The sequence below is a fragment of the Pararge aegeria genome, chromosome 2 (assembly GCF_905163445.1).
Source record: "Pararge aegeria chromosome 2, ilParAegt1.1, whole genome shotgun sequence".
NCBI lineage: Eukaryota > Metazoa > Arthropoda > Insecta > Lepidoptera > Nymphalidae > Pararge > Pararge aegeria.
Window position 1 is genome coordinate 19,871,385 of NC_053181.1, and position 17,642 is coordinate 19,889,026.

The following is a 17,642-nucleotide window of genomic DNA, read 5'->3' on the forward strand; positions in this document are numbered from 1 at the left end:
TTAGTTTTGCGGGAAATCACAGCAAACTTGTTTCATGATCATAATCTCAGTCGATGGATTTTCACAGTTGACAGAACCACTTTTGTATGGATTTCTACACTTGTCTTCAGCGAATATCTTGATGTCTCCTGTCCACCTAGATGGGATTCCACCAGCGCTGGTTTCAGAGTGCAGGGCGCAATTTCATTGATTTCAACGAACGAGATACGTGGCAATGCACGTATCTCGTACTCTCTCTCAGTATGCTCTCGTACTTGTACCTCTTAACCGTTTTACTTATGTATTTCCTATTTCTGCTAAAGAAGATATAAAACGACTTTAATGGCTGACATAGTCTAACTACTACTAATTAACTAGTAAGGATCCTTTCCTCGCCTCGCACAATCTAGCACTTACTCCACTATTGCTGTCTAGACGGCTTTGGCGGACTTCTGTGTGACAATCTTTCCTCTGGCATTATCTCTAGTGAATCATAACAGGCGCTATCGGGCTGCACAGTTCACATGCGTCATAATGACTGTTGCTTTTATTGCAACGATAAATAAATTATTCATCATCCCTGTGACTTTCAGCCTTGGGCAACCGCAATCTGGGGCACGTCCTATTATTTAATTGCTAATATGATTTATTTTCCATTGTCTAGTTATTTTTAGTTTTATCATTTTGTTGGTTGGTATTTGATTGATAATGTGGATTTATTACCGTTGGAATTAATGCAGTTATTCGTGTACTTGTGGTTAGTACCAACAACCAGTACCTGGCTAAGTTCAACCTTAACCTCATGCAACCCTCGTAATTTCAAGTAAATTACCGTAACGTTATAATATTGGAAATTATTGAATACAGCTCCAGCAACTATCCGCATGGTATAAATGGGTTGTCTGGCTTCCTAATTTTCCGAACTTCTAACGATTTCAAACAATAGTTTATGTTAAGCAAGAAGAGATTTTTGCAGGGAATGTTCTCCGGAGAAATCTGCGGTAAAAACAATGTGCAATGCCTCATAAGATTCAAAGATAGAGAAACAAACCTTTTATGGAGAAGTATCCCGTCTTTGCTCGGGTTTGTTTTGTTATATTGAAAATCTCACGGAACCATTAACCAGGATCCTATTTCCATGCAAAATTTCGCCAAGATGGGTTTAGATTTGAAGCCTTGCGTAGGTAACAAAGTATTTTATAGGATGAAAAGTATCCCATATATTCTACAGGTTGAAGTTATATTGGATGTTATATGTTGTGATAGTTAGTCTTGGGATAGTTTTTATTCTTGGTAAACAACAAAAAATAATAGGGCTTCCAGGGCAAAAAATAATAGTTCTGATTACTGGGAGGTAGGAAACACGGCATCTCAAACTATTAAATTTTTTAATGAATTCTATATCCACAGGCCATTGCCTCAAGTGGTGTGGAAGAAGGACGGTCGAACGATGCTGTCGTCGCAGCGGTTGACGCAGGACAACTACGGCAAGACGCTGGTCATAAAGCGTGCTGGTTACGAGGACCAGGGCACCTACACTTGTGAAGTCAGCAACGGCGTGGGTACAGCGCAGTCCTACTCCATACAGCTCAATGTTGAGGGTGAGTACTCTCTAGCCATTGTATAGGTTTTATAGTCATAAATCTTCACGATAGATTTAAATCTACGCATTTTAAAAAACACAAAGTTCATATATACCGACGTCTGTGTTAATGTAACTCCCAACTTATTTTCTGTGCGAAAATAAGTGTTTTGATTTATTTTAATCAAAGTGTTAAATTTGGTTTTTGTGTATTTGATTACCATTGAAATCATATTGTTTTTGCTGCCCAACTGGCGTGCAACGGCCGGCCAGGTTCATCAAATGGCGCCGGCAGCGTCTTGCTTGAGCCAAACCTAGACATTCACTCGCGGATTTTCAATGCGTCCGGAATCGAACTGGTTTAGTATATTTTAAGCCGTGCATTATCATTGTTTAGGTAGGTAAATATAGCGGAAACAAATTTTAACTAATTTCCGCTCCGTGGAGTAGTGATCTCATTAACATTGTTGACGAAGCGAACTAGAGAACATAGAAGTACTATAACCTGTTCTGTGACAGTATCTCATCTTTCATTTAAACAAATTTATGAAAAGAAAGTATGCGCCTTCATTTGTATATCTAGCGGGCGTAATCAGACTATATTATGTTATATTACTGTAGCTGCTATAAATAGCAAGCCGGTATAACGATGCTCGACTGTACACGCCTGAGCTCACGGGCTCAACATGAAAGCGTGGAATAACTCGGTTGCAATGTTGTACGGCCGGGGGCGGGGGTTAACCCCCGCTAGGCTTGCCAAATGTATGGGACTTATTTCCGGGACTAACTACTGCTATATCCGGGACCTACACAAAAATTGTAGTTCGTGGGGTGACTCGTTGATTAGGTCTGAAACGAGAGGTAAATATTGATTTATTTATACTCTTTATTTGCACACAAATAAAAATACAGAAGAAGAATAAAAGAAAACTCAGACAGAAGAAGTATACAAAAGGCGGCCTTATCGCTTATTGATGTTTTTTAAAGAGATTTTTGACGTGAAACATTCATGCCAGACGTCATGCGTGTCACGCTTGCTGTAAGTCAAGCTTCCCTCGCTAACCCGTAGGATTCTTCATGCTTGTCCTCATTTGTTTATTTATTTAAATTTAGAAAACTAACAAAGCACTCTGTTGTGGTATCTAGCGTGCCATATGTCGATAGCCTATACCACATCATGGCCTCTAGAAATACCACTGGTATTCGCATTTCTAATCATATTTATTTACTTACGAATTAGTTTAATGGGAAATAGTAGAAGTTTTTATTATTCGAATAGTGAGTTACTGTTAATTCACTATGAATTTCTGGTGTTTATTAGGCTAGCTTTACAGTTATCAGGTCATTGCTTTATTTGCATTGATCTGTTGTCTTAATTGGAGGTAATGCGTGGCGGTCTAATGAAACCTATTACCCGCCTACTAGGTTCGTATCATAAACGTGAATAAAAAAACGTTTCATTGATGCAAGTTTAGTAGTAGTAGAGTTTTTGAAGTTAAACTTCTTTAGGCGCGACCAGGGAATGACGCAGATTTTTTCTGACGGAAGTAACGCTTACGTCTAATATTTATTTCCAATATTTTCAAACGGATCAATTGTGAATAGCAAAGTAAATAAAAAAACAAAAGTTATAAAAAAATGAAACTGCAAAGTTTTTTGTAAGTCTCTAAATATACTTACTTGTTTATTTATTACTATTGTAATAAATAAATTACTATTGTAATAAATAAATTATTAATAAATTTTCTGACGATTGCGTCAATCTATAATATTCAATGACAAGGTTATATAGACATGTGCTGATCTAACCTTCAATTTTCTATTCTCAATAATTCTGTTTAACAAATGATAATATTTATAAAATGTGAAAGTGATATTAATGAATTTTAAATGGAATATAATATGAAATAGTGAATATTAAATTAAATGGCGGAGTCCAAGGAACAAAGGTTTTACTTAGAACGTAAAGGTTACACGCACTTTTTTTTGTGACAAAGCTATTTCGGGAAGGTTCACAGCCATGCTTATTTCTGCCGCTAATCAGCATTGTTGCAATGCTGTGTTCGTGGTTGCCGGTGTTGCATGTAATTACATGCTTAATACCTCGCCTTAATACGCCTCAGGTTGATGGACACAGGGCGGCACTATGTGGGACGTCTTTATTTTTGTATGTCCTGCCAAGTGTTGGTATGTTAAAGGGATAATTTTTCTATTACCAACAGGTTGCCCGTTGATGATAAATAGTAAAAAAAAATTGGTTGTATGTAAAGTCGGCTTACTGACGATAGTTGAACGTGACAACGTCGTAAGAAAATACTGATGGAATGGTTGCATCTTTCAAAAGAAAATTTTAATTTTATTTGTTTGATAGATATTATCGTTGCTATAAACAATTGACACCGCATTCACTTTTCACTGCACTTCATCCTTGGCGAAAACATGTAAATGTATTATTGTATAGAAGCTGTTCACTCTGACGCATCGCTCACTCAAGTAGGAGAGAGACAGATGTCGAACGCGGAGGCCGATTGTGCCTCTTTGTCGCTCGTTCCGCGCTCTCGCTTGCACTTCAAGCCTTGAATGGAACGCCTCAGAGCAAGGTAACGCCGCATACGTCATGTTTTTTCGTGCGTGCAGCCGGCTCCATCGAATTATAAGACGTTGTCACGTCAAAAAACAATCAAGTTCGTATTATTTCTGTTCGTACCCTAAATCGGAAAGTGTCCTAAAGTCCAACTTCGTTAGCACCCCCTAGTGAGGCCACTCGTTGCTCGGAGGCTTGGCCGCTTGTGGAAATTTTTCTTCTGAAGCCAAGTATTTATAGTCGTGAATTTGAACATCTTTCTCCATGAGGAAACTTCAATGGGCACCCGTTAAGCGCTATAATTAAAACGTACGCTGAAGATGAAAGGTTTAACGACATGGTTTAACTCTTTAGATTATATAGGTACGTGTCTAGACTTTAGGCCTTTTATAATATAATTCATATAGTTGTTCAGAGTAGTCGCGTTTCTCAAGCGTGTGACTTTTAAGGACTAGTCGTTCTAAAATAGGTTGAAACGAGATCATTTGTATACCTAGAGCACTTTTCCACACAAGTTTCCTTGGCCAATCAACGTTAGGTTTTTCCTTATGTGATCTCGTATCATCTCAACTGAAGGACGTTCAGGGTTTTTGGATTTTTTTTTTAAAAACATAAATATACTACGTCAATACTCTAAAGCCATCTAGTCTCAATGTAAGCGTAGCTTTTGTTATCGGTACTAAGATGAATATTTTTATGAAAAATGTACATTAATGTTTATAAATATGCATATATAAATACTTACAATACGCATATATATAATTGTTCAAAGGTTCTTTTTGCCAAACCCGCAGGAACGCCTTCGGGTGATAAAATATATCGTATGTACCTCTCCAGGTTACAAGCTATCCCCGTGCCAAATTTTATTAAGATATATGCAGTGGTTGGTATAAATAGGTAGCAAACAAACGAATAAACAAACAGTTGTCTGTCTGTTGTATCAAACATTAACGTTGATAATATAAATATGGATTGTTCACTAAGTTAGGTTATAGATGACAGATGACTGCTCTATTTAGAACTAAACGCCTCCAGCGGTCATTTAGTTACGGAGTCGTAGTGGTCCGGAAGAGCAACGTTTATACAATCCAATTGGCTTGGAGCGACCGGCACGGGCGTCCTTATAAGGGCTAAATAGTCAGGATAATTGGACCGGAAATTTAAATCGTTACGTAGTGCTCGGCTTGTGCGCTCTCCTAGAACTTACAAACGCATTATTTATGTATTTTATGAAACTTTCGTGTATCGGATAAAATCATTAAAATAGTGATCACGTGTTCGCCGTTTATTTTGGCTTTTAAAACATCCCTTTATTATCCCGGGATAAAAGGTATCATATCTCTGTAGGACGCTTTCTATTTCTATGCAAAAATTTATTCAGATCGGTTTAATTTTTGAGCTGAACATAGGTAATGAACAAAACACACTCCGCGAATCCATACATACGAACATGTATAGACTCGCGGAGATCTTATGTGCCATCATGTTCCAAGCTAGTCTTTTGCGGTCATTTTGCTATGGGCTCGTTGTGGTCCCGAAAAGCTACGTTCAGACAAGCCAATTGGTTCTTAGCGACCGGGCACAGGCGTCTTAATAATGGCGAAATAGTTTTTAGCAATTGGAATGGAAGTTTAAGTCGGAACATAATTATATTAAGCATCCACAGATGTACCACCAAGCGTTCGTCACGTTCATATCTAGCTTCTAGCTTCATTTATTGATATATATGTAGTCCGGAAGTGCGACGCTAATACTCTCCAATTGAGTTGAAGCGACGAGCATCGTTGTCCTTATAAGGGCCAAATAATTCGTACAATAGGAACGTCGTCCGAGGCGCATTTATGTATGGAGGAATTACGTCATCGCGGGCGGCATTAAAGTACCCGTAGTTTAAGATATATACGGTCGCAATCGTTGTTCTTTTTCGGGTATCGACCGAGTAAAATGGAATATATATTCCGTGATTAATTATAATATACTCGATATGCTGTAAGATGTCAAAAAATATCCGGTAAAGTATCCACTAGTTTGTTGATGAGAAAACCAGTTTAAACATTCAAAAAAGCAATAAAAGTGACCAATAGCCGTTTTCTCTTGACCTAGGAAACGCATGCATAGAGAAAAAAAAAAGGTTTCATCACTGTAATATAATTTGTGTAAACTAATTTATGTATTGTATTTAGTAATTCATCATCACCATATCAACCCATTACCGGCCCACTGTAGGGCACGGGTCTCCTCCCACAATGAGATGAGGTTAATTCCACCCCGCTGGCCCAGTGCGGATTGGTGGACGTGTAGTTTCTCATTTTAAAAATTTGTACCATCAGCAGCTTCTCAAGCGATAAAGCCGCCTCTTTTTTATTATACTTCTTTCTTCATTTTTAAGGTTTTGTAACTTAATGTTGTGTTTTTGTAACTTAATTAGGCGCCATCTTAAGTTACGACAACGATTTGGCGGTGCGTAATATTTAGTGAGCTCGTAAATTGACTCTTGACAGATAAAAAATATTAAATATCGAATTATAATCATCAATAATTTGATATTCAGGGTTAATAAGCTATTGTTAATTTTAAGAGTTATTATGGCGAGTCGATAACGACTAAAACTGGAAAACGAGTCAAAATTTACGGCCAGGGGACAGGGCTTTACTGAACGCAAATGTGCAGCTTGTTAATAACATATTGGAGCGATATCGCTTCGAAGACGGTAGAAATCGATTTAATTGCGCCGATAATGGAAAGAATTATATATGTAAGCTTCGTAGGTGCCAGTGCCATGAAGGCCTTGAATACAGAATTTTTGATATGATTACATTTTTAACGATAAATAACAAGTAAATAAGAATAGAAGTTGATTAAGTTTTTTTCTAATCTATTACGTGTAACCGCAATCAACTTATTTCGCGTCGCACCCTTAAAATACATGACGTATCAAATTTAGGAAGGGTCAAAACTCACATAGCAAGGTCCTTGCCCTGCCGACGTCGTTATACCAACATCTATACAGAAAAAAAATACATTTGAAGGGTATGTATGTATGTAATTTGAAATGACTACTCTTCTTTTAGTAAGCTCAAATGATTATTGAAGGATAGCATGACCAAAACACGTTATTTTTTGTTATTTGTTCTGTCTGTTTGTCAGCCTAAGCCAAAGAACGGTTGAACCGCTTTTGATGGGAGTTATACATTCTGGCAGAGGATTGTACCACAAACGATAAAGGCTATTTCTACTAGAAATACCTACACTAAGAGATTCATTAAATTTCATGAAAGTGTCATGTTTATATAATTTGAAAGAGTACTTTTAAAAACCACCCGTAAATGTTGAATACACCAGTAGGGGTTGGAAGATAAGGATGTCCTGTAGTTTTGAAAATGTATAGTTTTATAAAAAATCCCTATAGAATCGTTATTTTGAAACTCCCTCGTTGGTGTGTTTTCTATGAAAAACTTGATGTGTGTGTGTAGGCTGTACTGTACTGATGATCGAAGCAGGAAAGTTTTTGATGAACTCCCGGGCGCAACCGCGAGCGCTGTGAATTTAAGTAGGAGGGCCCGGATTTGATTCACCGCCGGGGCAATTTGGGTATTTATAATTTCTGAATTTTCTCCTTTCTGGTCTGGTGGGAGGCTTTGGCCGTGACCAGTTATCACCCTATCGACAAAGGTATGACTACCTAACAGGTTAGCCCGCTACCGTCTTAGACTGCAACACTTACCACCAGGTGAGATTGCAGTCAAGGGCTAACTTGTAGAGAAATAAAAGAAAAAAAAAAAGAAGTCGCAGGCATCAACTATTATATAATAAAATCGATATCAATGAATTTATGCAGCACGCAATTGCAATGCAAACTCCTCGAATGCCGGCACCGATTGAAGAGACAATGTCCGATCAATTGTCTGTATAAGAGCCCGTGTAAACTATGGACTGGCGATCGGCCGATTGTACGCCTGACTTATATTATAATAATTTATTTATTTGGAACAGTACACATTCAGTACAGTATAAATAAATAAATAAATATATATAATATAATATATACTACGACAATATACACATCGCCATCTAGCCCCAAAGTAAGCATAGCTTGTGTTATGGGTACTAAGATAACTGAAGAATAATTATATGAATAATATACATAAATACTTATAATATATAGATAAACACACCCAGACACTGAAAAATATTCATGTTCATCACATAAACATTGGTGGGAATCGAACCCACGGCCTTGGCTCAGAAAGCAGGGTCGCTGCCCACTGCGCCAATCGGCCGTCTGATAATTGCAACACAGTATGAAACTGTGTTGCAATTATCAGTATGCTTTAGACTGCCATTTGTCAAATTCGCTGGCTCAGTGGTCCAGGGTTCGATCGCCGGCTAAGACAATTTGGGAATTTATAATTTCTCGTGGGAGACTACAGCCGCGGCTAGTTACCATCCTACCGACAAAGACGTGCCGCTAAACGACTTGGCGTTCCGTTATGATGTCGCGTAGAAACCAATTAGGGTTACTTTAGTTATATTAAACCCATACGGTTTAATAACTTACCTCAGAAATAAATCTGAGTTACCCCCTAGTCTCACCTGAAGAAGTTTTACTTCAAAAAAAAAAAAAAAACAATTGAATTGAATTTTAAAGCAACGCATCGGTGGCTCCTCTGGTGCTGCAGATGGTTATGGGCGGGCTCGTTTGCCCGCTATTAATATATATATATATATATATATATATATATATAAAAAAAAAATTCAAAAGGTTTTTAGGTTTTTGTTTTTAATTATCTCACTAGATTTAATTTAATATTTGTATGGTTCTCGCTCCAGAGACTGGCGATAATAACTGCGACTCAGTTGTGCTCTATAGCAGTATTATCGAATTTGGGTTTTATTATAAAACTGTTAAATAAAATAAACCTATTATTATTATTAAATATTTTATGAGTACCTTAATTCTCCGTCGCTTTACCACCTTTCCAACGGGTATATTGAGATTTATGGGGTTGGAGCTAAGGTTGGCATGCAAGTTGGATTAGGAAGTTGGCGTGTGTGCACATGCTACACGCATGAGGTCCGCAACCGCATAATCTCGTTAGAGCAATTGTTTAGTGCTTTGCAACGTTACGCGTCACCACGCTGCAGTAATTGTGTCACGCGAATAAACGCGATCAGGGCTGACGCCGACAGGGTGATAAATAAAATCTTCTCCGTCCTGCCAATGCTTCTAGACTTGCCAATGCTGCACTTGAGTAGAGTTTTTCAAAGCAAGTTAATATCAATATGTATAAGTTGCATGCTAAAATAAAAAATAACTTTTGTTATATTTAAATAAAATTTATTTGACTAGATAATGCGTTATAATAAAACATTGAAGGCCGATTGGCGCAGTGGGCAGCGACCCTGCTCTCTGAGCCAAGGCCGTGGGTTCGATTCCCACAACTGGACAATGTTTGTGTGATGAACATGAATGTTTTTCAGTGTCTGGGTGTTTATCTATATATTATAAGTATTTATGTATATTATTCATATAATTATTCATCAGTCATATTAGTACCCATAACACAAGCTATGCTTACTTTGGGGCTAGATGGCGATGTGTGTATTGTCGTAGTATATTTATTTATTTATTTATTTATTTATTTATTTATTTATTATTGAATGTACTAAATACCTTTTTTCTTTTGTTAGTGTCGTTCTTTCTACAAACGTTGAATAAGCCGAAAGATATAATTTTTGTAAAGCTTTTTATCTTGTAACGTCAAAAGAGTAAAACATATAACGCGTATACACGAGTACACACACGTTTTTTTTTTATATTTTTTATGCACATCACCGCGTTTGATTAAGATGCCTACTGCCTACCTGCCTTTACGAAGGCCCAAAGCAAAGTATTTTAGTCAATGTTACTATGTCGAGGCGACATATACATCATCAACAGGTCGTTCGCATTACTGTAATGTAGGTAGGTCGCGTGGAGTTAATAAATTGATAAAATTAAGTAATCAATTTATCAATTGTGTCTAGTTGCCAAACTGCTTTAGCTTGTGTATTTACTGTGCTTTATCGGTAAAGTAAAACATCGTGAGGACACTTGCACGACTAAGAGTTCTCCATACGTGCAAAATCCGCACTTCGGCCTAGACCCTTAAAATAAAATAAAATCATTTTAATTTTAGTTCGGGGACCCATATAAAAAATTGAATATAAAAAAATAAATATAAAAGACAGATTTTAAAAATAAATAAATAAAGAAAAAACAAACAGTAATTAATTAAATTCTAGAATTAGAATAAATTAAATACAATTAAAATTAAAATCCAACTATTTTATATTATTTCATGTTAGGAATCTGGTGCACTTTTTGCCAATGTTTAAAAAATACGTTGTCAGGGGATGCCTGAGCGACGACTCTAAGGAGCTTATTATTAGAATTATGCTTTAACCCTTCTATTAACATCAATTTGCTATAAACAACGTAATAATCACACGTTACGCTAATCGCGTTCGCCCCACAGATGGCTGACAAGTAACAACCCTATCACATGCGACAATTGAGGGATTACTGGCCGCGAGTGTTATGTGTGTGACATAAATAAACACATTCCGGAATAAACGGTATCTACTTAGTACCTCTGTAAAGTGGAAACTATAAATCTTGTTATACTTACCTACTTGGCCACTTGACATTTGATTCGGATTTCACGATGCCGCATATCCTGATTAACTTTTATGGGATTAGCACAAGAGCAAGTTAAATCAGAACGATCGTGCATCCTGTTGATTTTTGGTCTGGTGGGATGCTTTGGCCGAGGCTAGTTACCATGCTACCGAAAAAGAAGTACCGGCAGTACCGTAATAGCAAGTTAAATCAAAACAACCCTAAAACTATCCTGCGAGTTTTCGTCTGATGGTTCGGTCGTAGGTAGTTACAACCCTTCCGGGAAAGAATTCCACAAAGCGATTTAGCCTTTAGGTTTATGGGTTTATTTAAATAAACTGCCATACTCTTAACATGTTATCCCGTTAAATTAATCGTCACTTATCACTTCTAATATGGTAGCGGGCTACTGTTAGCGGTATGATTTTTTTTTATATAAAACCCTTTCTCCTAATCAGTTTCGCGGCATCTTTATCCTACAGGGTGGGAAATAGCGAAACCCTAAGCCACCAGCTGTAATATTGGTTTTAAGTCTACATTCGATTTACCGATTCTTTACAACGTGTTCTTATTTTGATGTCAGCTTATTATTACGGGCCTTAAAGTGCCTTGGGCAGGTGGGCACCCTGAGTATAATGGGAAGCTCCGTAGATACGATTAGAACGCATCGCCGTATTTCAAACCAGTGGCGTGCACTTCATATACGCAAGAATGAACTGCCTACTGTAAAATTAATATGTAACTCGTATAGGAGAAATTTTGCCCTTCTTATGCATTTGACCAGCTGAATGCATACCCTGGTAAGGAGCCCGGTGCACGCCACTGTCTCAAACCGTATTACAACTGTATTATAAAATTTTGCAAGTCGCGAGTTTATTCCTAATCATAAGCCGAAGGAAAATTACGAATGGGGTGGAAAAACTGTTCAAAAACATCGAGGTGTCACATTGTTTATATACATGTGCGAAGTTGGAACACGCGATCACGCTTGTTTTCTTTGTCTGGAGTTTTTTTTTTTTTTTGGAAAGTTTAGATTAAATATGTGCGGTGCAGAATACAGTTGTCCACCAGCCTTTCGCTTCCCGCGGGTGTCGTACGAGGCGACTAAGGGAAGTAATGAAGAACGGACACCAGGGTCCTCTGTGTTACTAATATCATCTTCTGCGATCACTTGGTCTGGTGATTGGTGATTATGGTCGAACCCTCCCGTTGGTAGAGGTCTTTAATCTAGCAATGGAGGAGGTTGAGATTTATGAATGAATGAATAAATGAATAAACTTTTATTGTACACAACAAAAAGTAAATAAGAAAGAAGAGTGCAACAAAACAGACTTATTTAGCTTTACAGAAGAATTTATTCGAGTGGTTTTGTCAATTTTTTTTGCACAATCCACTCGGTTGGTTCAACTGCTATTCACAACCTCTCTGGCGCAGTGGAGAGCGCTGTGGTCTTACAAGTGGAAAATTCCGGGTACGATTCCCAGCAGGGGTAATTTGGGATTTCATAATTTCATAATTTTCTCTGGTCTGGTCTATCGGTAGGCTCTGACGGCGTGGTACCACTAGGTACCACCCTAGAGTTCCGGTACGATGTCGGTACCAATTAGGTGTATGGCTTATAACTGCTATAACCCTAACGGGTTTTTATTTATTTTATTTGCAGCCTAATGTGTCCCATTGCTTCCCTTCCGTTCTTCAACCTATCACCCTATCACGGTCTGTAGATATTTGTGGAGTCTCGTCGGCCATCGGAGTCTTGGTCGGCCTCGGCGTCTTTTATTGTTCTGTGTGTCCTATTGTAAGGTGTTCTTTGCCCGCAATTCATCAGGCATGCGCATAACATTGCCCGCCCCATTCCCACTTCAATTGGTCAGCTTTGTATCCCACATCTGTGATTTTTGATTTTGAGCGCAGCATAGTGTGTTTTACACGAGCTATTAGTTTCATTCCTAAACTACTGCGCTCCATTACTCACTGGCAAACAAAACCTTACCTTAATATTAGGTTAGCTGATGATAAACGACTATGACACCGGGAGGTAACTTTGCATCGTTCGAGTCCATGTAGGACTGAATTGTTTCGAAAATGCAACAGTATTTATATCAAAATACCCACCAGCTCAATGTCATGAACATTGGTTGTTAATCCATTATAATTTTGATTGTTTCTTGGAAACTATTTATTAATAGAATAATAATTACAAGCGTTTTTGTAAAAATTTTAATCAATTTAATAAAATACCAATATGAATTTATAGTTACCAAAAGTTTAATTATTTACCCACTTAATAAAATTACCGTAACACTCACTATAATCGGTGTATACCGGTGGTAGAGACACTACAAACAGACAGACTTGACGTTTCAAAAGTGCTTATATTAGGCCTATTTGAAATAAATGAATTTTGAATTTTGAATCTTAGACTACATCATTCTATACAATCACGTTAATTATCGTATGTAATGGTTGGCCGTCCAATTTCCTTGAAGAGCACGTTCAACTTTCGGTTATAATAACTAACACGTGATACTAATCTCTAAGGCCCTAATTGGAGCATTGGGAAAAGTACGCTCTGAATCCCTCTCTACTATGATAAAAGGAGTATTGTGGGGCATTAAATAGGCTGAGGGTACCCTATTTGTATGGTTAAAAACGAGAATTAAGGGTTCCGGTACTAGCGCTACCGTCTTAGACTGCACCATAATTTAACATTAGCTAAGATTGTAGTCAAGGGATAACTTGTAGTGGAATGAAAAAAAAGTTATCTCCGACTTCCAAATCTGTGTAAAAACGATTCATTTTCATTTGCAGTGCCTTTTGTAGGCGGGTTTATGATTCCATGTCGAGATGGAAAAGATTAGAAAATGCTCAGTGAAACTTACACGTAGGGTGGAAATAATTAAGGTGAAAACTTTTCAAAACATTAAGGTGTCACTGTATTGTTTAGGTCTCTAGTTTTGGTCATGCGTTGCTTTGAACACGCAAGTTTGTTTACTGCTCGGTAGGGGCCGGGCGGTTCGTTACAAAGGTTTATTTGAAAACTTGAGATGTACTCGTTGAGGGATAAGGGGAAAACTTCAACAAAATAAACCGGGCTACAGCAAATATTTTGTGTTTGAATAGACATTTTCCCCTGATAGGATTTTTTGCTTGATACAAATATAACTTAATTCCAAATTGATTAAATGTTTTGTATTCGTTGTCGTAGGATTAAAACTAAGTAAATTACTTTATTTATACTACACTTTGCAAATTAAAAATGAACAAATCGTTCACATTACAAACAAACATTAATAAACTCACAATACCAAATGAAATAAATAAATAATTAATATGTATATAAATATACTACGACAACACACACGTTGCTGTCTAGCCCCTAAGTAAGCGTAGCTTGTGTTATGGGTACTAAGACGACTTATGAATATTTTAACACCCATGCACTGAAAAACAATCACGTTCATCACACAAACATTAGCTAATCGGTCGTCGAAATTACTATAAGCTTATATGAATATCCACTCGTCTATGCGATACAATAAAGTAGAAATGATTATCTTGAAAACAATAAATGAGTTGCTGATTTCTTTATTTTTTGTGGGTTATGGCAATGGAAGTATTTGTCCTTTGTATATAATTGTCAAGATTTAAGCCACGTATTCACCTGGGAACGTTCACGGCTTGTCGCCTAAGGAGCAAGTGATCGCGGTATTCTCGGTATCTATTTCATTAGATCAAGTGTCACACTCTTTAACGCTATTTTTGCAACAAGTTGGGTAGTATCACCAAACACTCTTAATGCTGAGATAATTGAATTTAAGTCACACGCTCGTTACGGTTAGATCAGCTAATGATGATGCTCGATTTGCATTGGATAAAAACGACCATTAACTATAATAAAAAGTGGTTTAAAGATGGACTTTGCAATTTGCCGCTTCAGCTACATATTGTAAGAAATTAATACAATGATATTTGTTGCAATATTGTGCAACGTTACCAAACATTTTGCGCTTCGGATATTGCCTCGTAAATACACGGCTTAAGTCGCCTGTGTTAGCTGTAAAAATAAAATAGTCGTGACATTTGGGTTGCAACGTAATGCTTTTTTTACCCCGCACTGTTTACGGCTTCGGGCCCATTCGTTTTATTGATACGATCGCAAACAACCCCCCGTCCAGTGCAACGAGGATTATAAAATGTGTCGTACTAGTATACAGCTTACACATGCTTGCAGATATAATAAAAATATACGAAGCGTAATACCTTCCGTTTTAAAATAGTAAGACGTCGAAATGTTGTGGGGCTTTATTGATATTCCCAAAGCTTGTATGTAAAGGTACTCACTCTATGTTAGACGCGAATTATTTCTGGATGCAATTCAACTTAACTATTTTATTACTTCATATTTGAAGTCGTAGGTTTTAAGTTGATGAGGCGGCACTTGAACAAGTTAAAAGTTATATAGTATTATGTCGTTGCCTACATAGCATTTTAATATTTATCATTATTTTAGGTGTTCTGTGTATTTGTTTTTAGTTAATTAATTTTAAAATCTTCTGCTATGTACTCCCTGATATATTCTTGTGTTATACGTACTTTATATGTTGTTATTATGTGTTTTTTTCCCAAATAAAAGATTTATTATTATTTTCCCCACAGCGGCGCCGTTCTTCATCGAGGAGCCCCAGTTCCAGAACCTCGCGGAAGGCGAGACGGCCACGATCCACTGCAAAGCGGGCGGAACCCCCGAACCTATGATCTCGTGGGTGCACAACGGCAAGCCCATCGAGCAGGCGGAGCAGAACCCGCGGCGGCAGGTGTCTGCCAACTCCATCACCATCAGCGACCTGGTCAAGAAGGACACGGGCAACTACGGCTGCAACGCCACCAACTCCAACGGTTACGTGTACAAGGACGTCTATATTAACGTGCAATGTGAGTACAATGCTTTTATGCGTGAGCGCGTGACGAGTAGGTACGTTACGAAAAGTGTGATCGGGCGAGGCGAACGGAAATTTACGGGTTGTGCAGTTAACTAAAAAGTGGGACTTTGGAACTATCTTGACCTAACTTTGGAACTATGTTGCAATGTTGCTTTTGTCGACCTCCCGGGCGCGGTGGTCGTATGAGTGGAAGCGGGTTCGATCTACGACAGTGATAATTTAGGAATATAGAACGTGTAACCGTTTTACCATATAATGTTGAAAGATGCATAAGTATATTTCATAAGGAATCACCCGGCAAATATATTAAATCAAAAGAAGCATATTTATTTTTCCATACAAACGAATTCAAAGCATTCTAAGTGTTTACTTGTGGCAACCCTATTGAAGATGAAAGACCGACATGCACATAGTACCTACGCGTACCTAATAAAGTGTTTTTAATTCGGCATGTGATGTTATGGTTGAGACTGATTTCTTTCAGTAAAAACTATGGCAGTGGTTGACTCAAAAACTAAGGTTTTCGGTTTCACAGTTAAGTCTCAGAGACAGAACATAATGTACCTCTAAAACCTGTGAAGTATTATTTCGGTTTTCATTTACACGTCGTATATTTTCAGAATTGTCTCATGTATAGTCTTTGGCCGTAGGTAGCTAGTTACCCGTAGAGTTAGCATGCCGCTAATCGTTGTTGAAAGACTCTACCCTAATTCTATAAAAATCATTAATAAAAGATGTAGTATGAATGTTTAACTTGATTAAATTCAGGAATCATGCCCTAATGCATGTCAAAGGGGAATTCTTGATTGGGAGTCCTTTGGGATATGAGTATGGAGGTCCCTAAATGGTCATTTGTCAGTTTTTATTAGCTCAACTGCTGTTTACCGCTTCAATAACTGTCACTTTAAATTCACTTACTACAAATTACACATTCAATTACTGTTAACATGCAGTTATTTACTAGTCTGAGGATTTGTATATACCTATAGATAGAAATGCCAGAGAAGCAAGATTTGTAAAGTTGCAAATCTTATTTTATACAGCAAGCTTATTTTTCAACCGACTCAAAAAGGGTGAGGTTCTCAATTCGATTGTGTTTTTTTTTCATATTTCTTACTTGATTACTCCGCTGATTGTTAACAGATTTTGATGATTTATTAGAGGTGTCCTGTAGAAATGGAGGGAACTCGTCAAATATTATATTTTATCGTACCGGAGCGCTAAATCGCTTAGCTCCGTGACTTTAATAAATAAATGAAATGTACTACGACAACACACATCGCCACCTAGCCTCAAAGTAAGCGTAGCTTGGGTTATGGGTACTAAGATAGCTGATGAATATTTTTATATTTATGATTCCTAAGGTGATTTTGGACCTGCCAATGCACAAGTTTAAAGAATTTGTTAAAACACACTTATTACAGCGAGGTTACTATACAATTGATGAATTTTATAATGACAAGGTTGCTTGGAAGCTTCCGGCTCCGCTTTCAGCTCACACAAGATAGAAAAATGAATGTTAAAATGCAAAATGTAAATTGTTGATGTTGGAAAAGAGCAACTGCTGAGTTTCTTGCCGGCTTCTTCTCGGTAGAATCTGCCTTCCGAACCGGTGGTAGAATCACTACAAACAGACAGACTTGACGTTTCAAAAGTGCTTATATTAGGCCTACTTGAAATAAAGAAATTTTGAATTTTGAACTTTGAATTTTGAATTTTATAAATATATTACACATAAATACTTTTAATATACAGATAAGTCGCATGTGTTTCAATGTTGGGGATATTAAAATCAAGAAGGTAGGATCTTTTTAGGGTGTTAGTCTCCGAAAATTAATCTAAAACAACCACCTGGCGCACCGGTGTTAGATATAAGTGCGAGGTCCCGGATTC

General features: G+C 37.4%; 1 protein-coding gene across 4 annotated transcripts in view; it reads left to right on the forward strand.

Moving 5' to 3' along the window:
- LOC120628013 (neuroglian-like) overlaps positions 1-17,642 on the forward strand; it is an 80,299-nt gene that overhangs the window by 44,414 nt on the left and 18,243 nt on the right. For all 4 annotated transcript variants that reach the window (XM_039896220.1, XM_039896195.1, XM_039896212.1 and 1 more), the window contains exons 5-6: positions 1,390-1,580; positions 15,466-15,741. In XM_039896220.1, the coding sequence (XP_039752154.1) occupies positions 1,390-1,580; positions 15,466-15,741 (467 nt within the window). The remainder of the gene's footprint in view (positions 1-1,389; positions 1,581-15,465; positions 15,742-17,642) is intronic.